Raw genomic sequence first — 25493 nt, 5'->3', positions numbered from 1 at the left:
GAAATATGACAAAATAGAAAATATGTTGTGTATCTTAGTTTAACTGATTAAAATGAAAACAATAATAATTTACTCAACACAAGTTGCTGTTTTTAAGTGTTGTTTTAGACATTATCAGTGATCAAAGACAAACGACTGAAAGGATTCGTTCTCTCACAAAATGATCATTTACTCCGCCATGTTGTTCCAATTAACAAGGTTTCAACCGTTTCTTTAAACCCCATCGACCACAATCTAAATATCTAATTTTTCCTACCACAGAAGAAAAGAACAGGTTGATTTTGGGGTGAAAACTATTCGTTTTTTAAATAGTTTGGGAAAGAAAAGGACCGAGATTAAGCATTAAACAAGTGTTGGCTATATTGTTTCTGAACTAATTTGCCGATTTAAATGTTTGTCTGATGTCTGGTAGCCAGGTTAAAACCAGACCATTCTCAGATATAACTCTAAATCTGCCGGAAGTTGTCTGGGTTTTCCCGGGCTAGTGTGAAGGAGCACATGAACAGAACTGCAGTGTTCATACACAGACGACGCTTAATGTTATTGATAACATTTTATATCATTTGTTATGAAGTAAAATTAGCTCACCTCAAGAAAAAGACGTTTAACACAGGGTTTCCACTCATTTCTTTTGCTTCAGTAAGTCATACAAAATGAATCATCAGTGCTCATTAAATACTTACTGCTCAATTTAGGAAACAATAATTCCATTCACAAAATCAAATAATCACACTTAACCCATAATGAAAATACAGAATAATATTGGTTTCATGATACAGGCCATAAAAACTTACAAAATAAACCCATGGCCATTCAACTGTCAAAGAAAAATAATAAAAATATAATGTTCAAAATGAATGTTACTCATGTACGCATTCGTTTGGGCCGGTTGTTCAAGAATACAGTCGGACCTTGAGTTTATCAGTAATTGCTTTATAAAGAGTGGGATTGATCAGAGAGAAGAGCAAACCCCTGCGGGAAGAGTTTAACATCTTCACTGATGTGTAATAAAGATATTAAATATTTTAAAGTCCCCCTGTAGTCAATAATTGTATCCCTTAAAACTCATCTTTGATCACCAAAATTACATATTTAAACGTTTTTTCTTTGTTACTGCCTTAAAATATCTGGAATGTAACTCGACACCCTCGCCTCATTTAGTATGCGCGGTTCTATGAATATGCAGATGAGCCCCGCCTCCACTCACTCTCCCACTGGTTGACGATCACACGTTGATCTGATTGGTTACAAGGTGGTTTATGACGTCAGAAACACCAGCGATTTCCAAGCGTGTTTTTGAGACTGTCTTTGGTTCACTGCAGTTTAAGGAGGAAATACTCAGCAATGCTGTCCACTTATCAACGCACACACGGTGTGCGTTACGGGGTTTAATGGGAATAAAGAATAGGAAAGACCATTAGAAGAACTAAAAACACAAACCCGTCTTTGATCATCTCAGTCTTTAGACTGCCTGAACCTCGCACTCAAACCTGATTTATAGACCTGACGTCAATAACTAATGATCTTTACAACGGAAGTGAATCAATCCAAACTACCCTAATCTGGTCAGTAACTGTATTTAGGCTTTTAGAATAATCTCTGTTACTGTAATCTCCTGTTCTCACTGTAGAGCTGCTGGGAAACATCAGGCTGAGTGTTTGCTTCCCACTCCACACACACACACACACACACCCGACGACGCGCCAGTAAAGACTGTGTGTGTCAGATCTACACACGGCTTTACTCGCAGCGTCCTGGTGCCGCTCATGGAGGACGTGGACATGAAGAAACGAGAGAACACGAGTACAAGTTGAGCAACTTTGTTTTTTTTATAATCATACATAAGACCGCTTGAATATAGTACAAAGGGTTTGTCCATTACTGCCCCTCAGTGACACGTTTAATTTACACAGAAAGTCCTGATCTTACAACCTGTGGATAAAGATCCGAAATATCCGTCTGTCGTCGTTCTGTTTACATCATCAGCACCACCACCACATGTCCTGGACCCAAACGAGGAGTGGATGCGAACCGGACGGGAAGCCGAGGGGAGAGTCGGACCAGGGAGTTTCCAAATCATAGAGTGTGACCTGAAACGCTGTTGATGTTGTCTAACACACACACGCGCACACACACACACACACGCACACACACACACACACCTCTGCTTTCAAATGGACCCATTTATTGAAGCGTGTGCCATAAGAACACAACTAAACGTAAAGTTAGTTCCTGTACTACGTATACTAGGTCACGCTGGAGTATACGAGCATGAGGCGCCGGCCGACAACACACACCATACCCTGTCTACAATATTAAAGTATAAAGATCTACTCTCCGTCCCGTTTCAACCCTAGAGTTTTGCATTTGTACTAGCGTCGTCGTCGTCAACTACTTTGGCCTGGAAGCACTGATACCCATCGACTACCATAGAGAACTTCCACTGCATGTTACCAAGTTGACGTAAATGTACTCAAAATACCATTAGGAAAAAAGTAGTGAGTTCTAAACTTCCTTTATTAAAAAAATATAAATATGTACATAAATTCTATTTCAGCTATTAAAATGGGGTCACAAAGTAAACACCTGAAGCCTGTTTCTTGGACTCCCTCCGTATGCCGTGACCACAGGAACCCTAGAGAACCGTCTCTCACACACACACACACACACACACACACACTCGCTGCCGAGAGAAGATCTCCGACTGTCCATCTGCTCTGGGACCAGCCGAGCAGCTCGAGTCCACCGAACCGACCGACAGAACACACACACACACACACAGCGACGGGACGCCTGAGCTCGTGTCACGCACACCGCCGATAAGAGCAAATGAAGAGAAAGAAACACAGAGCGAGAGAATCTAAGCCATGGCCTCCAGGATCGGGCCAAACATCATCACTTCAGTTCTGGCAGTCCTTCACTGACACGACAAGACACACACCTTCGCTTCAAAGTGCAGAACTGCTACATTATTGGTTACAGACATCTATGTTCTATAAAAAAAAAACGCCTTTGGTACAATAAATTATCAAAAGGGAGAAACAAAAAAAGTGGTGTAAAATTCACAGCATAATCGTGAAGCCAAATCAAGAAGAAGCGGGTGGGCGGGGGGGTAAAACACACATGCGCAAATCAGAGCGAATGAGCTGAAGCGTGAGAGAAGAAGAAGAGGAGGAGGAGGGACACGGCAGTCCTGCGGCACAGAGGAACTCTGGGTAAGAAAGGCCTCAAATCACCGTTCTCGAGTGTGTGTGTGTGTGTGTGTGTCGCCAATGAAGGGTGTTCGCACGCCGCCCGAAAACACACGAAAGCTTTTGTCACTTGAAGAAGAAGAAGACGAAGAGAAACGTCCGGCTCGTCGGTCTTCCTTCAGTCCGTAACGATAAGGCCATATTAAAGAACCACCTCTCATTGCACTCTGGGAAAGCTCTGCTCCAAGCACACCATCGCACGACATGAAGAAGAAAAGGGGGCGGCCGTCTCCCGCACGCGTGTGTGTGTGTGTGTGTGTGAACGAGCATCCGAAGCCATCCGAGGCCCGGCTCGGCGGCGCTAGTCTGGCGTCCTCAGGCTAGTCAGGAGCTAGCGACGGAGCTCTGCTGCACACACACGCCCGCCATGGGCGACTCCTCGCGCTCCAGGCCCGGCCTCAGCCCCATGTGGGCCTCGGCTCTGTAGTGGCCCGGGCCCGAGCTGGAGTGGCCCGGCACGCCCGTCTCCTGCCGCGGGTTGGAGAAGGCCCCCAGCCCGGCGTGGCCGAAGCCCAGCGCGTGCGGCAGCGGCCGGCTCTGGTAGGAGTAGTGGTGGTGTCCGGTGGAGGAGGAGGAGGTGGAGGAGGACGAGGCGGAGGAAGACAGCGAGGTCATGGACAGGTGTGTGTGGGTGGCCTCCAGCGAGTCCTGCGTGGAGGCGCTGTGGGACGGGGAGTAGAGGCGGGGCCGGGGGCGGGCCGGGCCCTGGCCGAGCTGAGGCGGGTGGTGGTGGTGGTGGTGGGGGTGGGGGTGCAGGGCCTTGGGCTGGTGGGGGGGCACGTGGAAGGTGGTCTCCTGGACGGGGTGGGTCTCTCCTGACGCCTGCTGAAGCCCGTCTCCCCCGACCCAGCCCAGCGCCGGCACAAACGCCTGTCTCGCCTGGGGAACACACACACACACACACACACACCGGCAGCATTAGCACACGGTCCAAACGCCTATTCTGAAACATTAGCACTATTATCAGGAAATACGTCATGTTATGTTAAGAGCAGAAGTGCTGCGTCGCCACAAGAGCAATGAGCAAACACACACCACATCGAGCATCGCAGGATTTACTGAAACGACTAAAGGGCTTCACCTAGGAAAAAACTGTTCTTAAAATAAAATACAGTTTCCTGAAAGGTGTAGTGAGTGAAAGTGAGAGAGTGTGTGTGGGTGAGTGAGTGTGACAGAGTGAGCGAGTGAGTGTGAGAGTGTGTGTGTGTAAACAAGTGTGAGTGTGTGTGTGTGTGTGTGAGAGAGTGAGTGTGTATGTGTGTGTACCTGTGGGCAGAGGTTGTGGCAGTCCATGCCCACTGCAGCACTGAAGTGTCCTCCGCTGTGCCGGTGCTGATGGGTCGGGTCGGAGCGGGCGCGGCCGCTGGTACTCGTTCCAGAAGAACCTCCTGCAAACACACACGATCAGAGTCAGCGCCACACGACTCATGAGCTCAGATGTGTGCGGGATAGGGCTGTGGCTGATTATAATTTCTTTCTTAATATGAACAAATTTAAAAGTATATTCAAATTCTAAAAGCAATAATGATGCAGGAAAGAGTGCTGTATCGTCTCCTGTGTCCACAAGAGGGCGCCAGCGAGCAAATATAAACTGAATCAGGCATCACATCTTATATTGAAATAAAATATAACTTCCTTAATGTGCCTGCAAGGAAAATGAGGAGTAGTGCATCAGTAACCGGAGAAAACACACACCAGCAAACGGGCCTTCAGAAACACACACTTCACTCACACATCTACATATAGATCCTCACACACTCTTGATCTGAGTGCTTTCTGTTCAGTGTTTCAGCAGGTGAACACTCACACACACACACACACACACAGCTCTGACCGATGTGCAGGAACGGTCCAGTGTGTCGTTGCATGATTTTCTTTAATGATAGGCTAATGAACTCACCATTCAAGCCATCCACCCTGAATTGGTGCTAATTTGAAAGCAGGGTTTCCCGCCTTAACTATGTCATCAAAAAATAAATAATAAATCAGGGCTCGTCTGTGCCTCAGCGAACATAGCGGAACAGGGCGGGTTTTTATTTCTCATCTCCATAAATATATCTAGTAGCCTAGTAAAGCTAATGCAAGGGCTAGGAATCAATGAATCCTTTGCGGATCCGTCCTCGTCGTCATCATGGAGAGCGCGGTTCATGGTTGCATAGCAACGACAGCACTTGTGGAAAGGAGAGAGCAGCGCGGCGTGCTTCTCCAACCCCCCGCCCCCCGTGTGACGCAAACCACACCTTAACGAATACATTTTCTGCGCGAAACCCTGGAAAGCGAAACTGAAATGTGCGCGGCCACACGAGCGAGTTCTCAGAGCGTTCCCGTGGTCAACGCTTGCTTAGCTCTGCTGTGATGATGTCCGTGTGGACACTCACATTTTACATTCCCCTTTAAATTAGCGATTTAAAAGCCCCCGCTGGTGGTACCTGTGTTGCTACGCAGAAAAAGCCGTTTCTCAATTAAATTTTTCAAATGAACAACGCAGCCGTACACTGTATTAGGCTTGCCGCGATAGACGGTGTTACCGGTTTTAAGCCCCATCACCGGTGACATCACTTTCCCACCGTGACACTGCGATGTCTTGACTTATTTTAAAGTATTCATTTTTGCTAAAATATTTATTTGAATTAATTAAAAATAATAATTTTCAATTATTTAGTTCAGAAGAGAGCATTATAATTAAAAATAAACTGCGCATTGCGTGCTGTCACAGATCAGCAAGCATCAGGAGTCCATTGAGCACGTGTGGAGACGAGAACGGGTCAAATTAGCCTACAGAAAAGCAAGATAATGGCGGAAGATTTGGTGTCAAAACGCAGTGCAAAAGTGCCTGTTTGGCAATATTTTGGCCAATATATATTAATATTAATAAATGCCAATTTATAGTGTTTTACTTTTTTTTAGAGTGCTGTCATTTATGTAGGGTAAGGTCCTTTTTGAAGTTTTTATTTTATATTTGTCTCTTTTTATTTGGTTTAATCTTATTTAAAGGTGCTGTACGCAACGTTTAGCGACCTCTAGCGGTGATGTTTCAGAATGCATCAAGAGCGCTCGTGCTCGATCTCAAGAGTGAGCATTCACTACCGGCCACACGGAGACTTTCAACACAACACGAAATCATCACACAACATGCTGGAAACTAATGTAAACTCCCACTGCAGGTACAATAATAGCCTACTTTTATCAGCTTGACTGAACTAATGCTCTGTGCTCGTCCTTGATAATGTTACAATAAACTGCATTTAGCCCACATGTGATGTTATATAGCATAAGCCATTTCACTAACTATTCGTGTATCTTTCACAATCAGCAATGTCAACACAGGCGAATGTATAATATGATAACGAAAACGGTTAGTGAACTAAACTGAACAGTTTCAGTGCAACAGTAAGATCGTAGGAAGTGGCATTACTGTACTGAACGTGTCTGGAAATGTGTGTAAACAATATGATAGTGGGATGACGACATTAGTCAGTACGTTAGATCTAGTAAATAAAATAAGTTACATACTAAATGTTATACTAACGTTATCCTGGAACATTATTTTGTATTAATGTAATGTTGTAGTTTACCTTGTTATTTCACTTGAGTTTACTATGTTGATCCGCGTTTCCGTCCGGAGTCGATCAGATTCACGTTTTGCCTGACGAGCTTGAGCAGATAAAACTTTTTTTGTTTTTTATATTTATGTGGAGTGAGTGTGTGTTGTGCTGGAGGCAGGACGTTTTGGGCTGTTATCAGACTCCATGTCATCAGCTGAAGTGCCGTTGATCGCATGGTTGACTGTATATAAGAATAGAGAGGCTCGGGAGCGCGCATGCACGTCACATCCGATGGATTTCGCTGGGAATCCGACTCGGAGACCTCACATATAAATATGAATATTGGCCTTCAGAGGTAATAGCCAAACCCGAAAAGTGGATCATTGCAATGTGTGATTACAACCCCTTCAAACACAGGCAATAAAAAAGGATTCATTTTATAAAAAAAAAGTTACATATAGGACCTTTAAACTTTGTTTAATTTATTTAGGCCTATTTTGTTTTCTTATTCGTTAATAAACGTTTTATTTGTTTGGGCCCACAGTTTGCCGATTTTCACTTTATTCAGCCTATGCATGGGGTTATTTTTATTCGTTCGTTATGCTAATAAAAGTTCTGTCTATATTTTATTCGTTCGTCATGCTAATAAAAGTTCTGTCTATAAATAAAAGTTTTTATTATCAGCGAGTTGTTTTTTTGTCCATTCAAGCAATTGACGCTTATTTCGAAAGTGAAAGTATAACGCGCACGCATTTAAAAGCTATTTAACCCCCCCCGCCCCGCCCTCCACGGTGACACCGGGATTACCGGTGTTGTCACACGTCGATTAACCGGTGGGATATTTTCCTCACCGCGGCGACCCCACACTGTATAAGCGCTGTATACTGGATAGGATACCGGCTCGGCTCGGTTCGCTTTTCCACTGCAGTACCGCTTCAGTGTGTGGGACTATAGTCTGACCGTTAGTTTATCCGCTCCTCGGCAGCCTCCGAGAGGAGCGCCTGCACTTCGTCCACTGACCACGATTCAAACAGGTGCTACAGCAGCGGCTGTCACTGGCTATTTAAATCTAGCCTGTCTGATGTCTCGCAAATACAACACATACAGTCGGCAGCGCGTCATAGTTGGGGGGCGTGGTCGGCGTGGGGGAAAGCAGCGCGACCATCGTATGTATTTGAATGACAAAAATGTCATATTGCGAGTCATTGACGCCTGCCGACCGGCAACAGTACATTGCAAAATGAACTGTAATAGGTTATGATTGCCCTTATTTAATTAAAAACTGGGTCAATGACCCAACCAAATGGCCGGAGGTGTCGTTTCCAGACTATTGTTATCTGGTTGAATCGGGCGCACGTACACTGTTAGTAAGGATCCTACGCACAGTTTTATAAACGAGGCCCCTGGACGGGCACTATAGGTTACAGTCTGACAGTGCTAGGTTACAACCTTTGATGAAAATGAACGAAAAAGGAGGACTGCGACTGCTCCAGCGCTGGGCTCGTGGACACACTGCTGCTGTGTGTGTGTGTGTGTGTGAGACCTGAGCTGGAGGAGGTGCTGGACGTGGTGCCGGACGACTGCGACTGCTCCAGCGCCGGGCTCGTGGACACACTGCTGCTGGTGTTGGTGCCCTCGTCCGCAGTCTTCTTGAAGAAGCTGTGCTGCAGCGCGTAGTAGGGCTGGATGCGGGTCTTCGGGTCGTAGTCCAGCATCCGCAGGATCAGGTCTTTGAACTTCAGGTAATCTGCGACGGCGTGTCCCGACTCTCCGGCTCTCCGCCCGCCCGGGCCGCCCGCCTCCACGCCCAGAACACTGTGCAGCTTCCGGGAGCCCGCGGGCTTATACTGCGCATGGGAGAGAGCAGCGCGTTACACGTCACTTCACACAAAGATGACTTCCAGACAGACAGCCAATCACGCCCATTATAAAGCTCGAAGAGCCAGGACACGTTTAATATAACTCTGTGTTCGTCGATGGGTGGAGGGACGGTAAATCATGGGCTAACTTTCAGTTTTGGGTGAACTATCCCTTTACTATCACACAGAGCTGCTGACAGGAACAGGAATAGAAGTGTTCCTGATAGTTTCGCCGTTCTAACTTTAGTTAGTGTGTAATGTTGCTGATGCTCAAAGCTCAGAGCCAAGGGAGTCATTTACTCTTACAGATCTGGACCACAACACACGGCTGGCTTCCTCCCGGGTGAGTGACATCACCAACCCTAACATTTACATAAACCCCGCCCCCGGGAACACGATTTATAGATTATGATGACAGAATATGCTAATCAGTGAAAAGATAACTACACATAAGCTACATCAACTAACCATTCAGAAATGCCCTGTTGCTCTACATGTTGTCACTCCTTGAGTCTCTCCGTCTTTCTGACTCCAGTTTGAACAAAAAAGGCTGAAGGTTTTTGAAATTGTCAGTGCGTATTCAAGCTGATTAGAACAAGCTGTTGAAGCTCCGCCCCCTGCACCGGGAGCAGCAGCTCATTTGCATTTAAAGGGACACACACACAAAAACAGTGCGTTTTTGCTCATCCTCAAAAAGTGACAATTCTAACATGTTATATAAAATATCTGTGGGGTATTTTGAGCTAAGACTTCACACACACACACACACACACACACACACTGGGGACACCAGAGACGTATTCTGCCCTACAAAGCAAAAAGGCAGTAACTACGCAGAGTGCAGAACTGAGAAAAATGACTTTTGCTAGGGCTTTTTGCAGTTACTGTACAAATATTTTTCTCTAAAACGACACGCATTTAAGATAAGATGTTTTGTCACATAACAAAGGATGCCTTAAATGTCATGAAAATTGTAATAATTAATGCTTTACCAAAACTGCAGTTACTGCCTTTTTGCTTTGTAGGGCAGTATTGTACATTCTGTGAAAAGAGCACTATACCACCCCTTTAGCGAAATCAGGCCGAAAAATATGTCAACGACCTTTTCTCCCATGACTAAGACGAGACGATAACGAGACAACACCAACGTCATTAAACGATACCTGTGACTATATCAACATGCAAAAACGCTGACGAAAGAAGACGAGACTAAAATATAGTTAAAAAATAAAAGCATTACTAAAACCCCTCTGTTTTTGCATTAGACCGTTTTAAACACGCCGCTACGAGCTTTCATGCGTGCGGTTGCCAGATTTCATGACTTTAAATCCCACAATCAGAGCTTCTCTGTTAAGAGGACACGTTATTTCTACCCGATGTTTTACTTAATATCTGTAATCTGGCAACATGCGCCGCGCTCTCTCTACACTGAGGAAGACGATCTGAAAACATCAAACACAGATGATGTAAGCTGGAGCGCCGCGGTCTCCGTCTGAGACGTTCTGCTCATACGAGCGTGTCAGTCTGAGTTCCTGCGCTGGGTTCTGGGACTGAAACTGCGATCGAGCCTTCTGTAATAATTACAAACATCAATCTCCACTCTATTAATAAAAGCACAAACGCAGTTCTATGTGACAATAAATAGTCTTTTTTTTGTCATTAATTTAGAATTATCAGAAATTTCACCGAAACGTCTTATAGAGAATCGGTTAATTTATGACAAATAGCCAACGGAAGAAATCAGGAAACTACGTTAGGTCAAATAAACCTATGAGACAACACCAGACATTCTCTAGATTTGTGCTTGTATTTTTAACTGTATTTTTAATTTAATTTTTATTTTAATAGGTTTTAATGTATGTACATTTTTATGTATGTTTTGTTTTTGTACGTTACTGGATACCTGAATTTCCCTCAGGATAAATAAAGTATTAATCAATCAATCAATCAATGTATATGAAAGGGCAATAATTCTGATGAACTGCAAATATACATTTCTCAAATGACAACAATTGATTTTAGAATTAAAACTCTATTATAAACGTAACCATTATGCAGCATGGTGAAACTACGACAGTCTTCATTGACTAACCCTAGAGTAAATGCGCAGGCTTGCAGTCGACTGAACCTGGACTGGGTGAAAACAGGGCAATGGACGGACTATGAACAGCACACCGGACACAGGAGCGAGAGTAAGAGAGACGCACCCGTTTGCCATCTTTGGTCTTCTTCGCACACCACGAGCTGTCAGTCATCTTCTCGAAGAACTTCCGGGCTTTGGGAGCCTGCTCCAGGATGTGACTGGGAGGGACGCCCAGAACCTCCACGATTTTATTCATTTGGTCGACCTGCCATCAAAAAGCGCAAGACAACGAGTCACGGTCAGTGTGAAGGACTTCACTGATCTCTACTTGCCCAGACACTAAAACAGTACAGAATTACTTTTGTTGCTTTTTATGTGGTGATTATTTATTAAACATTTTATGGGCATTTACTATGTACAACAAAGGCCAAGCTCCGCCCACAATCATAAGACTAAATAAAACAATACACAGAAGGGTCTCAAAATTGCTTTGTTGTTTTTATAACTATATTAACGTCCACAGAAACCCACAATACCATCCTGGTTATTATAAGCATTCACAAATAAATACAAAAGAACAAAGAGCCAGATCAAGCAAACAGTGCTTTAAGTGATCCAGATAGGTCTAACAATAGTATTCAGGTATAGAGATTGAATAATCACCTTAAAGGGATAGTTCACTTTGAAATTAATGTTTGATATGTTTTATCTTACCTCAAGGGCATCCCAGATGTAGGTGTCTTTGTTTCCACAGTAGTTTCAATATTGATATTTTTGGGTCAAACCGTTCTTGTCTATCAGTCATATAATGGAAGTTTATGGAGTTCACCCTGGGTCCGCCTCAAAGAGCAGCACAGAGAAGTCCAGAGTAAACATGATTTAATGACTCGTAAATGTAAGTACACATTGATGGCCTAAGACACGAAACGAGCGGTTTGTGTGAGAAAACCAACAGTATTTATATCGTTTTACCTCGTGTAACCACAGCCACGTCCAACTGATCTGACGGCACAGGCGCTTCGGTCTGCACATGCGTCGGAAAGCACCGGAAGTGATCTCTTGCACGGTTACGAAAAAAATCAACGTTGTCTGTTGATGTATCGAAATCATCTTCCATTGCAATTTCCTGTATATCTAAATATGTTTAGATCTTCACAGTGAAGGATAACACTTCTGAAATCTCTGTGTAAACAATGAGTGACGTACACGTGCGAGAGATCACTTCCGGCGCATGCGCAGACCGAAGCGCCCGTGCCGTCAGATCAGTTGGACGTGGCTGTGGTTACACGAGGTAAAACGATATAAAACTGTTCGTTTTTCTCACACAAACCGCTCGTTTCGTGTCTTAGGCCATCAATGTGTACTTACATTTACGAGTCATTAAATCATGTTTACTCTGGACTTCTCTGTGCTGCTCTTTGAGGTGGACCCCCCCCCACCTGCATTATATGACTTACGGTTTGACCTAAAAATATCAAAATTGAAAATACTGTGGAAACAAAGACACCTACATCTGGGATGCCCTTGAGGTAAGATAAAACATATCAAAAATTAATTTCAAAGTGAACTATCCCTTTAATATAAGTTGAATATAGATTAATCAGTAATCAGTTTCCATTGGTCGAACTTTCAAATGATGCTGGAAAACACTATCGCAACACGATCGTATCCAAGAAGTCCTATAGCTTTAGCTTCCATTACAGATTGGCTTCTGTGCAAACACGGCGCGCCGTCTACGTCAGGTGACTGTAAATGCGCAAAAACTGTTTCCATTGCAGTTGTGCACAATATTTATTTTTCGTGTTTCAAATTGCCTGAAAAAACCCTCGCGCGGGCGTAGAAACTTTTTTTTGTGATAAATGGGAGTTCCACAGGGCGCAATTTCAGTATGTGCAATTTGAAGGGTAACGGATGACCTACGCATCGTCCTGTGTTGCATTCGAGACCATCTGCTATAAATAAAGATAAGCAAACTACTATGGTTCACTAATGTAAACAAAAAAATTTCACACTGTAAAAACAGAGCACTACTAATAAAAGGCACTAGTTTTAAGAGATGGTCTTATTCCCTACAGAAGCTACATAACTAAAGCGTCTAAGCTTTAAAACAACGAGCAAGTGGTTGCTAGCTATCATGATAACTTAGTTGCGACCCGATTAACCTTATCCAGCTACTGACGCGATTCAGTCGCGCGGCGAGAGACTCGGTCTTCTGTTGCATGAGTGACATCACCGACACACACACAGCAGCAGGTTTATCAGGCTGCCGCCACTTTAAGACTGAACACACAGATCTACTGCACATCATGCTGAGGTCGTTTCAAACCTGTGGGCATGTTTCCCTGAACACGGATGATACCCCCACTGACTTCCAGCTACAGCTTTCCCTACTTATAGTCATGTGCTTGTAAATCACCATATGCTAATATTGCTGTTAAAGGTGCATTTATACACACATATTCCGTTTCCCATTCTCACGTATTGGTCAAATGTGTTATAAAAGGAGAATGTTTGTGTATTTTGCACATAGGATAATAGTTTGTAAAGTGGGAGATTGATTAGGACTGCATGTCATTTCATTGTCCTCTTTTGTAAGACAAATTGAGATTGTGATCTGGAAGTCAATGGGTCCATCAACTGCCTGACCTTCTTCAAGATCTCATCCGTTGTGTTCAGCAGAAGCGCTCACACGGGTTTGATCCAGCTGGAGTGAGTAAATGAGGACCGGTTCCCTGTGCGCAGAGGAGCGCTCACCTCGTTGGCGCCGCTGAACAGGGGCTCTCCCGTGTGCATCTCCACCAGTATGCAGCCCAGAGACCACATGTCGATGGCCAGATCGTACGGCATCCCCAGCAGCACCTCCGGCGAGCGGTAGAAGCGACTCTGGATGTACTGGTATATCTGAGGACACACGAGAGAGAGACACGTCACTGAGGCACCGCCAAACGCACGCATGCTCCACAAATCAACACGCTTTTAGGCTGGAAGGGTCAAATCCCCAACACACTCAGACAGTGAAGGACCGGCCGAGAGTGTCTAATCGGATTCTGATCCTGCTAATCGATTCCTCATTTCGATTCCAACAACCTTTGATAATTACTTTTATTGCTAAACATGCAACTGCAGCTGATGAACACTTACACACGCAGCGTTTGCTTTACAAACACCACAGAAGAACAACTAGCCGAACTAATGTACTCTTCAAGCATTATTAAATGGACACAACTGAACAAAGATCTGAAACAAATAGTGTTTTAAGATTTTCAGGGTCGGGAACTGTAATCAAATGTAAAATAACCCTGCAGTGTATACATCAAATGTACATTACAGGTATAGACCATTTTGCAAGATGTAAACAACACTGGTCCAGAAACACTTCCTGTTTCAGTTTGTAACTGTTTTCTTTATTTCACATGTAAAGAAAATATCTTAAAGACGTTTAACTTTTTGATTCAGTTTTATATGTTCTGTTGGTTGTATTTTATCCCAGCTTTTATGTAGTGTTAAAAAACTGAAACAGGAAGTGCTTCTGGACCAGTGTTGTTTACATTCAGTGAAGAACCAATTGAATGAATGACAGAAAACGGCGCGCGAGTCGTCTCGAGCTTGAATGGTTTAAAGTCACATGGAAACGCTCACACAGGAATCGATAAGAGGAATGGAAATTTGAATTTGACTCGTGAGCTGGAGTGTTGCGGGCGCCGAGCCTCACCCGCTGGCCCAGCTGGCAGGAGCTGCCGAAGTCCACGATCTTGATGGCGGATCTCTTGGGGTTGCAGAGCAGGATGTTCTCGGGCTTGAGGTCGCAGTGGATGATGCTCAGCTCCGGCGTGGCCAGGAACAGCAGCGCGGTGCACAGCTGCTGAGCGAACTTGCGCGTCAGGTTCAGCGACACGCCGCGGAAGTTGGTGTTCCTCAGCAGGTCGTACAGGTTATAGGACAGCATCTCGAACACCAGACACAAGTGGTTCCGGAACATGAAATGGCGTTTCAGATGAACTGTGGGAGAGAGAACAGGCCATGGTGACACGTCAGCGCTAATCAAACACGGCGTGCGGATCTTTCCAAAGCACTTTCGCCAGAACCAGACGATTGAACGAGTTTCGGAGCTGGATCTGATCAATCAATCAAATCACTAACACTGTTTCTCCTGAAAGACTAGAAACATCGCTTTTATCTGGTGGATTACTTTATATAAAAGCATCTTTTGAATCATTTGATGTGCGTGTAATGAACATTGCGGACGTAAGTACTAATATAAACTTCATATAAAACATTGTACATAGAGTTGGATCAATACCTTCAATACAACGCCAGTCGCTACAAGCTTAAGAATACAAAACAATTCATCACTCTATAGTAAACTTGACTGTTGTGTGGTTATAATCATTTTAATATGTTACTAATTACAGACATCATACATGACGGACCTGACTACATACACTTCCTAGATGATCATCTTTACACAGTTATTGAACAGACCGAAGAGCCGAACTGATCATCATTTCCCTGAAGCAGCTGATCTATGGGATAAAGCGCTGTAGAAATAAAGCTGTCGGCTCTGTCCTATCCGCTCGGACCGTCACAGACAGAAGATTCTGCGCAATTATTACAATGAAAACACAAGCACATGTCTGAACTATGAGCCGAAGCGGTGTGAGCGTGACCTGTGTGTGTTCAGGACGTCACATGACTTCAGCTGGCTGTCGTAGTGACGTCTACACGGGTGTATCATGAGCATCTCATTGACGAACTCTTCAGTGGTCGTGTGTTGATGAATCTGCGCTTACACACAGACAGCTGGGATGCCGACCCTGGCCTTTATTTTTAAACATTTATAGTTCAGCATGACGTTTCCCCTAAATAGAGCGATTCATTCCTCTCTAAACACCGTCTCACACACACACGACAGGACGTGACAGAGCGATACCTCACAGGACGTGTCCTCACACTCCACGCAGAAGAAAACACCCCACGGGGAAAAGCATGAGAACATCTCAATTAATTTCTGATTTCTAAGCGCACAGGTGACGTGAATACTGGCAAACAGCGGGTCAACAGTATATCGCAATACAAAAATGCCACAATGCGTATCGTGGATAGTGACAATCTGTGTTGTGTATAGTTCACCCAAATAACACTTCTGTGAGGCACAAATTCAAGTTATCAGAGTTTTAGTGTCAGAACTACATTAAACTACTATAAACTGTTGATATAATGCAGTGGGGAATATTGGTGTGTCCTGATGTCTGATGTTACCAGTACAAGCATGTTCATCTACAATAACTCTGTCTTCCTCTTCAGAATCATGACTATTGTTATTCTGGGGTCTCAATTGTCCTGTATCGGGTCCATCCTGTTCATTTACACACACACTGAAATATCAAATTCAGCATTTAACCAGCAGTGCACTTCTTGTTCACCTTTATCACGTCTGTCAGTATCGCAATAGTATGGTACCGTGAGTTCAGAATACTGTGAAAGCAAATAGAGTCGCCCGTACCGATGTAGTACTTCATCTCGGTGTCGTGTTTGTTCATGAGCTCCAGCAGTCGGACTTCGATCTGGGCCTGATTGAGGAAAGCCTTCTTATTCTTGATGATCTTGATGGCGACCCACTCCTGCTCCACACGGTCGTACGCCTTCACCACCTGTCCGCAGAGAGCGACACGAGCGTCACTCACACACACACACACACTGACCCGCACGACACCGGCCCGTCTCACCGACACACACTGACCTGCCCGAACGAGCCTTTGCCTATCAAAGAGTCGATCTCGTATCGGTCCATCCACTTCTCGCCGTTCTTAACGATGTAGTCGAAGTTGTCATCATCGTAGCCGTCGTTGTAGATCTTCCTCTCCTTCTTGTTGCTGGAGTCCTCGCCCTGACCCTGTTGGTGACGACGCTTCTTCTTTGCATAGTAAACCTGCAAACAAGCGGAAAGAGCTGTGCTTAGTGGAGTCACATGACTAATTCAACCATTTCATCTCTTTAAATTTGGATCCGATTCTTATCGATTCCAATAAGGTAAGAAAACAAACGTAGATATTCACGTTTAGTCTTAATGCAGAACATGCTAAAGAACACGTTAGCCTGTGCTTTAACAACACCACAGCAGATCCATAAGAGGAATCGAAATTTACATTTTATAACAAGTATCCGATCCCAGGCCTCAAGTATGGATATTCGATCCCCAAGCCTAACCGTGAGTAATGTGTGTGTCGCACCTCATTGATGTGTTTGTATGTTTTGATCAGTTCGATGGAGAGTTTTCTTAAGGGCGCAGACGCCGGGTCCCGGAAACACTGCGGCATCCGCCTCTGTAGCATCACCATATCCGCAGTTACCTGCAACACAAGCGGCGTGAGAGAGCGCTCGAGGACACACACAAACACACACTCGCCGCACACGCGTACCTGTGAGGTGTTGGGCTGCGAGGCGCCTGATTGGTCGGCGGCGCTCGGCGGGTGAGCATCACTGAACGGCGGGTGAGAATGGGGCGTCTGCGCATCCATCTGCACACCAGCCGAATGGAAAGAAAACGAGGGGGCCAGCCGAACAGAGGAGGGTTTGCATGCTGAGGTCTCTCCTCCTGAAACACACACACACACACACACACACACACACAACTTCAGCACACGACAGACAGACAAGCTCTCTTGCTTTTAGTTTGACATAATTGAAAAACAGGCTCTTTTTCCCTTATTGTGTCTATGCACGCGGCAGCAAACGCTCCGATCCGGTTACAGAACACCTGAAAAAGCTCGGACTATCAGGGTGGTCGCGCTTCTGTCACATGACGACACTTAGTCCTTCAAGCACACACACACACACACACACACACAGGTCAAACCAGAGCTGATCGAGTGTGTTTATGACTCAGCATCAGGATCACACACACACACGCAGAACTCTATCAAACTAACCCGCTCATATCGGTTCTGAAACGAGCTGATGACAGAGACGAAGCGTGACTGAACAGAACCAGCCGATGATCCACAACCACAGACGTCTAGACAACAGCTGAGGGTTTCACTGCCACAAATCACAGCACAATCAAGCCAACATGTGAGCGTTTGTGATGTTTGTAAATGTGACGGTCTGCAGCGAGCGGGAATTCTGCAGATCATTAAGTCGTCATATATCAGCGTCTCTCACCAGCAAACACAATGCAGCACATTCACACTGGTAACCAGCGCTCGAAGCCCAGCAACAGTGCTTCATTACCATAGCCTACCACCAGGAAGATGCTGCGCCATTGGCCAGCCGGCTAAAGCGGCAGCCAATCAGGAAAGGGTATGCAAATAACCCACTTTTGTTGCTAGGGCAAAGCTGCGAGGCTCCGTCCAATAGGAAAACGGGTAAGAGGCATGAAATTGAATTGCACTTTGACACATTTCCCAGCACAGTTTAACACAGTATTTGCTGACAGAAAAGCTCTCGGGTGAGGAACCCGGAATCAGTTTGTCTGAGAGACCCCGGAGACAGGCCTTTATCCCCGAACATCTGTAGCCTCCTCTAAAACACTGGTGTGTGATGGGAAGCAAAAGGGAGAGATGTGGCACACAGTCCGAGAGCCTGCGTTTACATGATCATGTGTGTGTGTGTGTGTGTGTGCAAACGCACCTGTGGGTTAGTGAGAGGCTCACCTGTATGCATCGTCTTCTGACAAATCTCATATCATTGTGACAGGGGAGTCCATCTGCAAACCACAGCCCACTGCGAGAACAGCAGACAGTGAGGAACACATACTGTACCTGTGTGTGTGTGTGTGTGTGTGTGTGTGTGTGTGAGACATCAGCGTACCTGAAGCGACTCGCGAGTGGTTTCCAGGTGAGAACAGCCCTGGTGTTTCAGCAGGGTCTTGCCGTGTTTCGAGATGGTTGAGTTGATCTTCAACTTGCACAACCATTGGTGAAGATCTGCCGTGAAATTAATCCACACACACACTCAATCAGTTTAGGAGTGCATACTAACTAACCAGCAATTAAGCACAATAACATAATCATACACTGTGTTTACGTGTGCCCAGAGACAGCAAACGCACATTAGATCCTGCAGCCCGTGTAAACACAACCACAAGACTCACTCAAACATCAGTCTAATCTACACGATGAAGAAGAGCTCGTCATCAACATCATCAGCACCTCCAGTTAACGGCAAATTTCTACACAAGGTTAAGCTTGTACTGCTAATTCTCCAGTGTGACACTTGCACGACTGCGATTGTTTGATGCTGGAAATCAGTTTCGCGCACATGACGGCAATCAAAGCTGTCAAAACACTGGCTCGCGTTAACGTTAGTTAGCCTAGCATGCTAACGACACAACACCCGCACTGACCCGCGCGGACAGCGGCAGACACTCGGCCAGTCGCCCGGGAGAGACGAGCTTGAGCACTGAATAAACTCCTCATCTGTGAAACCTTCACACGGAGCTGTCGACGCCGAGGCTAGCTGGACATTAGCTGCCCGGGCCTGCGAACGGACCGAAGCCAGAACGGAGCGGGCGAGAAAACAGCGCCGTTACTTCGACGAGCCTCCGAAAACGCACAGAACGCGTCCGATCTCGCCCGGATTGAGACGCGGCGAGCGGGGAACGAGGCGTCGGGATCGCTGAGGGAAGCTAACCGTTAGCCGACGCGCTAGCCGTCATCACTCACCGTGTCGCGCGCGTTTCTTTCTGACGAGAGGAGTGAAAATCCTCCGGGAGAATCCGCAGTAATTCCCAGCCGTGTTCCTCAGGAATCCCTTTCCCAAAGCGTGTCGGATGCAAAGCCTCACAGAACACACACAGAACAGCGAGAACTCTCTCGGTGAGCGTCGGCGCGCTCCGCGGTCCCGTCCGTCAGTCACTCATCCTGCGCGCGCGCCGCCGCTGGCCCTGGACAAAATGGCGCGCACGCGCGCGCGCTGCAAACCCGCGCACAGGACTTGCGCACTAAACTCGCCACACTGGGCTGTTTGTCATCGATACGACGCGCGAATCGACGATCGATTTCTCAATCGCTATCGAGCGCTTCGGTAACGGCGGTCATCGGTCCTTTGAAGGGAGAAAAAAGTCAGGAACAAAATGGAAGCCGACTGAGAAGGTTTCCATGACGACTGTCCATCACACGGCCAAGTTCCCGGATGACCTCATGACGCAGGAACCGTTCTCGGGGTTGTCATGGAAACTGCCAATCAATTTTACGTTTCTTAGGGCGAAGCGAAAGTGAAGGTACGTGCGCGATATTACACACACTGTAAATATAATAAAGCTCGTTTGACCAGATATTACTGTAAACACACTTTTTGTGCTTTCATACATCGTCGTGTTTCTGTTTTTCTACTCAGGGCGCAGGATTAGTTCTGGTGAACGTAGTAAAGTTTGTAGTTTTTATGCAAAGCAACGAAGGTTTTGCTAATGATATAATGATTATAAGTACGTTTACACAACAATAAAACTCTATATATATCTAAAGAGGTTTAATAACGGTTAACTCGGACACGCCTCTCCCGGCAACGTCAGAGATCATATGACAGCGACGCGGAAGAGAATGCGCGGATTGAGAAGATGAGCGTTTCACTGGATATCAGGCTGAAACGGGCGAATAAAGTGTATCATGAAGGGGTGAGTGACTCTGGTTCGCTGTGCGCTGTATCTGCGCGGTGTGCCGCAGTTAATCAGGCGTGTGTGTGTGTGTGTTCCAGGAGCGGCTGAGCGGAGTTCTGGTCATCAGCACCAGAGACGCGCTGCAGCATCAGGGGGTTTCTCTCAGTCTGGAGGGGCTCGTGAACCTGCAGCTCAGCTCGAAGAGTGTGGGGGTGTTCGAGGCCTTCTACAACTCTGTCAAGGTCTCACTCACTTATTCTCACACACATACACTCACTTACTCTCTCTCTCTCTCTCTCTCTCTCACTCACTCACACACTCACTCACTCACTCACTCACACACACACACACACACACACACACACACGTGATCTGAAGTGCTGTAGAAGTAAATTGTGTGTGATGGTTCAGCCTATTCAGCTGGTGTCCAGCAACATGGAGGTGGTGAAACCAGGAAAAGTCCCGGCGGGAAAAACTGAGATCCCGTTTGAGTTTCCGCTGCAGGCCAAAGGCAGCAAGGTCCTGTACGAGACGTACCATGGCGTGTTCGTCAACATACAGGTGAGCGTCACACACACACACACACACTCGTGTTCCGTGATGATGCGCTGATGTGGTGTGTTGTGATTGTGTTGCAGTACACACTCCGCTGCGACATGAGACGCCCGCTGCTTGCTAAAGACCTCAGCAAGAGCTGTGAATTCATGCTGCACTCCCAGGTGAGACTCCTACATAAGTACGGCCGCGCGTATAAGTATGACCGTAACACCGCTATCAGTACAGTACGGCCGTGGGATGACCATAACACCGCTACCAGTACAGTCGCGCAATGACAGTAACACCGTTACCAGTACAGTATGGCCGTGGGATGACAGTAACAGCGCTACCAGTACAGCCGCGCGATGACAGTAACAGCGCTACCAGTACAGTTGCGGGATGACAGTAACACCGTTACCAGTACAGTTGCGGGATGACAGTAACACCGTTACCAGTACAGTATGGCCGTGGGATGACAGTAACACCGCTACCAGCACAGTACGGCCGCGGGATGACCATAACACCGCTACCAGTACAGTCGCGCGATGACAGTAACACCGCTACCAGTACAGCCGCGCGATGACAGTAACAGCGCTACCAGTACAGTTGCGGGATGACAGTAACAGCGCTACCAGTAAAGTTGCGGGATGACAGTAACAGCGCTACCAGTACAGCCGCGCGATGACAGTAACACCGTTACCAGTACAGCCGCGCGATGACAGTAACAGCGCTACCAGTACAGTTGCGGGATGACAGTAACAGCGCTACCAGTAAAGTTGCGGGATGACAGTAACAGCGCTACCAGTACAGCCGCGCGATGACCATAACACCGCTACCAGTACAGTCGCGCGATGACAGTAACACCGCTACCAGTACAGCCGCGCGATGACAGTAACAGCGCTACCAGTACAGTTGCGGGATGACAGTAACAGCGCTACCAGTACAGTTGCGGGATGACAGTAACACCGCTACCAGTACAGCCGCGCGATGACAGTAACAGCGCTACCAGTACAGTTGCGGGATGACAGTAACAGCGCTACCAGTAAAGTTGCGGGATGACAGTAACAGCGCTACCAGTACAGTTGCGGGATGACAGTAACAGCGCTACCAGTAAAGTTGCGGGATGACAGTAACAGCGCTACCAGTACAGTTGCGGGATGACAGTAACACCGCTACCAGTACAGCCGCGCGATGACAGTAACAGCGCTACCAGTAAAGTTGCGGGATGACAGTAACAGCGCTACCAGTACAGTCGCGGGATGACAGTAACAGCGCTACCAGTAAAGTTGCGGGATGACAGTAACAGCGCTACCAGTAAAGTTGCGGGATGACAGTAACAGCGCTACCAGTACAGTCGCGGGATGACAGTAACAGCGCTACCAGTACAGTCGCGGGATGACAGTAACAGCGCTACCAGTACAGTCGCGGGATGACAGTAACAGCGCTACCAGTACAGTTGCGGGATGACAGTAACACCGCTACCAGTACAGCCGCGCGATGACAGTAACAGCGCTACCAGTACAGTTGCGGGATGACAGTAACAGCGCTACCAGTACAGTTGCGGGATGACAGTAACAGCGCTACCAGTACAGTTGCGGGATGACAGTAACAGCGCTACCAGTACAGCCGCGCGATGACAGTAACAGCGCTACCAGTAAAGTTGCGGGATGACAGTAACACCGTTACCAGTACAGTCGCGGGATGACAGTAACAGCGCTACCAGTACAGTTGCGGGATGACAGTAACAGCGCTACCAGTACAGTTGCGGGATGACAGTAACAGCGCTACCAGTACAGTTGCGGGATGACAGTAACAGCGCTACCAGTACAGCCGCGCGATGACAGTAACAGCGCTACCAGTAAAGTTGCGGGATGACAGTAACACCGTTACCAGTACAGTCGCGGGATGACAGTAACAGCGCTACCAGTACAGTTGCGGGATGACAGTAACAGCGCTACCAGTACAGTTGCGGGATGACAGTAACAGCGCTACCAGTACAGTTGCGGGATGACAGTAACAGCGCTACCAGTACAGCCGCGCGATGACAGTAACACCGTTACCAGTACAGTTGCGGGATGACAGTAACAGCGCTACCAGTACAGTTGCGGGATGACAGTAACACCGCTACCAGTACAGTCGCGGGATGACAGTAACACCGTTACCAGTACAGCCGCGCGATGACAGTAACAGCGCTACCAGTAAAGTTGCGGGATGACAGTAACACCGTTACCAGTACAGTCGCGGGATGACAGTAACAGCGCTACCAGTAAAGTTGCGGGATGACAGTAACAGCGCTACCAGTACAGTCGCGGGATGACAGTAACAGCGCTACCAGTAAAGTTGCGGGATGACAGTAACAGCGCTACCAGTAAAGTTGCGGGATGACAGTAACAGCGCTACCAGTACAGTCGCGGGATGACAGTAACAGCGCTACCAGTACAGTCGCGGGATGACAGTAACAGCGCTACCAGTACAGTCGCGGGATGACAGTAACAGCGCTACCAGTACAGTCGCGGGATGACAGTAACACCGTTACCAGTACAGTATGGCCGTGGGATGACAGTAACAGCGCTACCAGTAAAGTTGCGGGATGACAGTAACAGCGCTACCAGTACAGCCGCGCGATGACAGTAACAGCGCTACCAGTACAGTCGCGGGATGACAGTAACAGCAGTCTGTGTTTCAGCCGCAGAAGCCCAAGCTCTCGCCGAGCCCAGTGGAGTTCAGCATCACTCCAGAGACGCTGCAGAACGTCAAAGAGGTGCGTAGGTCTCACTCTCGTCTCTGAGGGACTATAACAGGCTCATGTACAGTACTGGCCAAAGGCTCAATCCCAATTCACCGCTTGGCCCTTAAAACGGAGTTAGTCCGTTAGCTCTGCCGTTACAGAGTTTCTCCATGAGAACAACTGACAATCAGCGCAGCTGCTCTTAACTTTGAATAAACATGATAACATCCCTTTCTCGAAATGTATGTCTTTTCTGATCAGAAAGGTAATTTATTATACCATTTCTTAATTTAAACGACTATAGTGTTATTATAAAGTAAATAAAGCGCGTAGTGGAATCATCTGGCGCTAAATTTAAATGTTTAACCGTTTGTGATCCATCTCACCGGTAATTTTCGATGCATTCCATGAAGTTTTCTCTTAGCCCTCCGTTTGGAGTGTGCCTCTGATCTCATGAAGAATCGGGACACCCTACCCCTAGACGTGAACGCGCAAAACGGAGGGGTAGGGCTAAGGCGAAGGGCCAAGGGGTGAATTGGGATTGAGCCAGTCGCGTCCAGCCTTCACCCTTTATTCAAATGTTATTCAGAATGTGGGTCATGAACTTTTCTGAGGTGCTCCTATAATTCTATCATGATTTTTACATCTAAAGTGGTCATAATTAATAAGTAAGTCAATTTTAGCCTACATCCTATTATAGTATTTTGAATAAAGAAATTGTTCAAATAATTCGGACAAATCATCCAAACAGAAAAACGCATATTGTTCCCTCATGTCCGTGTGGTTTTGTTCAACAGAGGACCTCGTTACCCAAGTTCCTGATCAAAGGTCACCTGGATGCCACCAACTGTGCGATCACACGACCTCTGACCGGCGAACTGGTGGTGGAAAGGTCAGAGGTCGCCATCAAGAGTATCGAGCTGCAGCTAGTCCGTGTGGAGACCTGCGGTGAGAAACACAGATCTGATGTTCAGCTTTAAAACCACCAACAGTGACAGATCAGTGTAATGTGTGTGTGTTCAGGTAGTGTTGCATCAGCGTGTTCAGTGTAATGTGTGTGTTCAGGCTGTGCGGAGGGTTACGCTAGAGACGCCACAGAGATCCAGAATATCCAGATAGCTGAAGGCGACGTCTGTCACGGTCTCTCCATCCCCATATATATGGTGTTTCCTCGGCTCTTCACCTGCCCCACACTCGAAACCACCAACTTTAAAGTCGGTAAGGAACTCCTTTTTACAGCTGTGATGAATACTGGGTTTGTTTTTGGTTGTGTTTGTGTGTGTATATATATATATATATATATACACACACACATTACAAAGTCCATTACTGCATTTATAGATTTACTTTCTTCCCTTCTAGAATTTGAGGTGAACATTGTGATTGTTCTTCACGACGATCATTTGATAACGGAAAACTTCCCCCTGAAGCTGGTCAGAGTTTGAGTAACACACACCTGAGGCCGTCGGAGCCGACACAAGAAGCTTTTCTCTTTACCATCAATGAAAATATGCTCTTCTCACCGTCAATCACATTAAAATACTTTTTTGATCATGAGTGACTATGGATATTTGCTGCTGTAAAGGAAGTGTTTATAAAAGTCATCGCTCAAGATACTGATAGTCTTATTTTTAAATTACTTTTGTTCATGTCACTTGCAGAGTAAGCATAACATTTATTTACTGGAATGTTATGGATATATATAAAGGCCTATATGACGATGTTAAATGCTATGTAAATTAATTATTCCGATTATTTTTATTATCATATAATGTAGTCTGATAAACCCACAAGTCTGGGTTTCGTATGAAGATCTTTGTGTTTATTCAATATATAAATATTCAAAAGAGACGTGGTATCACGCATTTGAAGGGATCTTTAGTTTGTCATTTAGT

General features: G+C 46.2%; 2 protein-coding genes across 8 annotated transcripts; one reads left to right on the top strand and one right to left on the bottom strand.

Moving 5' to 3' along the window:
• Positions 1-1804: 1804 nt before the first annotated feature.
• dyrk1aa (dual-specificity tyrosine-(Y)-phosphorylation regulated kinase 1A, a) lies at positions 1805-19782 on the bottom strand. 5 transcript variants are annotated; one of them, XM_089126552.1, is made up of 13 exons: positions 19402-19543; positions 18548-18663; positions 18391-18460; positions 17158-17333; positions 16969-17088; positions 16479-16667; positions 16242-16389; positions 14451-14737; positions 13493-13639; positions 10863-11003; positions 8340-8643; positions 4518-4639; positions 1805-4130 (listed from the first exon to the last, which is right to left on the bottom strand). In XM_089126552.1, exons 3-13 carry the CDS (start codon positions 18398-18400, stop codon positions 3576-3578), a joined length of 2199 nt encoding a protein of 732 aa, XP_088982678.1. In that variant the 5' UTR covers positions 18401-18460; positions 18548-18663; positions 19402-19543; the 3' UTR covers positions 1805-3575. The 5 variants fall into 5 exon arrangements, with proteins under 5 accessions (XP_088982678.1, XP_088982679.1, XP_088982676.1 ...); XM_089126553.1 differs by lacking the exon at positions 19402-19543 and adding an exon at positions 18753-19365; XM_089126550.1 differs by having other exon boundaries at positions 16969-17333.
• A 55-nt stretch (positions 19783-19837) lies between these two features.
• Positions 19838-25155, top strand: vps26c (VPS26 endosomal protein sorting factor C). 3 transcript variants are annotated; one of them, XM_039671510.2, is made up of 9 exons: positions 19838-19958; positions 20075-20351; positions 20432-20575; positions 20745-20894; positions 20972-21052; positions 23545-23631; positions 24396-24546; positions 24664-24816; positions 24961-25155. In XM_039671510.2, exons 2-9 carry the CDS (start codon positions 20295-20297, stop codon positions 25041-25043), a joined length of 906 nt encoding a protein of 301 aa, XP_039527444.2. In that variant the 5' UTR covers positions 19838-19958; positions 20075-20294; the 3' UTR covers positions 25044-25155. The 3 variants fall into 3 exon arrangements, with proteins under 3 accessions (XP_039527444.2, XP_039527445.2, XP_088982681.1); XM_039671511.2 differs by having other exon boundaries at positions 19948-20351; positions 23557-23631; XM_089126555.1 differs by lacking the exon at positions 19838-19958 and having other exon boundaries at positions 19963-20351.
• The last annotated feature ends 338 nt before the right edge of the window (positions 25156-25493 follow it).

This window comes from Pimephales promelas, chromosome 23 (assembly GCF_988280905.1).
Source record: "Pimephales promelas chromosome 23, fPimPro1.hap1.1, whole genome shotgun sequence".
Taxonomy (NCBI): domain Eukaryota; kingdom Metazoa; phylum Chordata; class Actinopteri; order Cypriniformes; family Leuciscidae; genus Pimephales; species Pimephales promelas.
This window is presented reverse-complemented; position numbering and strand designations above follow the sequence as displayed.

What these genes read in the sequence shown, in the direction of transcription:
- dyrk1aa (XM_089126550.1), bottom strand. An exon ending in CATACAAACACATCAATGAG is followed by an intron (nt 16,668 to 16,968) that starts GTGCGACACACA and finishes GCTTGTTTGCAG; the next exon opens with GTTTACTATGCAAAGAAGAA. An exon ending in CCTGCCAGCTGGGCCAGCGG is followed by an intron (nt 13,640 to 14,450) that starts GTGAGGCTCGGC and finishes GTGTGTCCTCAG; the next exon opens with ATATACCAGTACATCCAGAG.
- vps26c (XM_039671510.2), top strand. Translation starts at nt 20,295, where the DNA reads ATGAGCGTTTCACTGGATATCAGGCTGAAACGGGCGAATAAAGTGTAT. An exon ending in AATTCATGCTGCACTCCCAG is followed by an intron (nt 21,053 to 23,544) that starts GTGAGACTCCTA and finishes CAGTAACAGCAG; the next exon opens with TCTGTGTTTCAGCCGCAGAA. An exon ending in AGTCCGTGTGGAGACCTGCG is followed by an intron (nt 24,547 to 24,663) that starts GTGAGAAACACA and finishes GTGTGTGTTCAG; the next exon opens with GCTGTGCGGAGGGTTACGCT.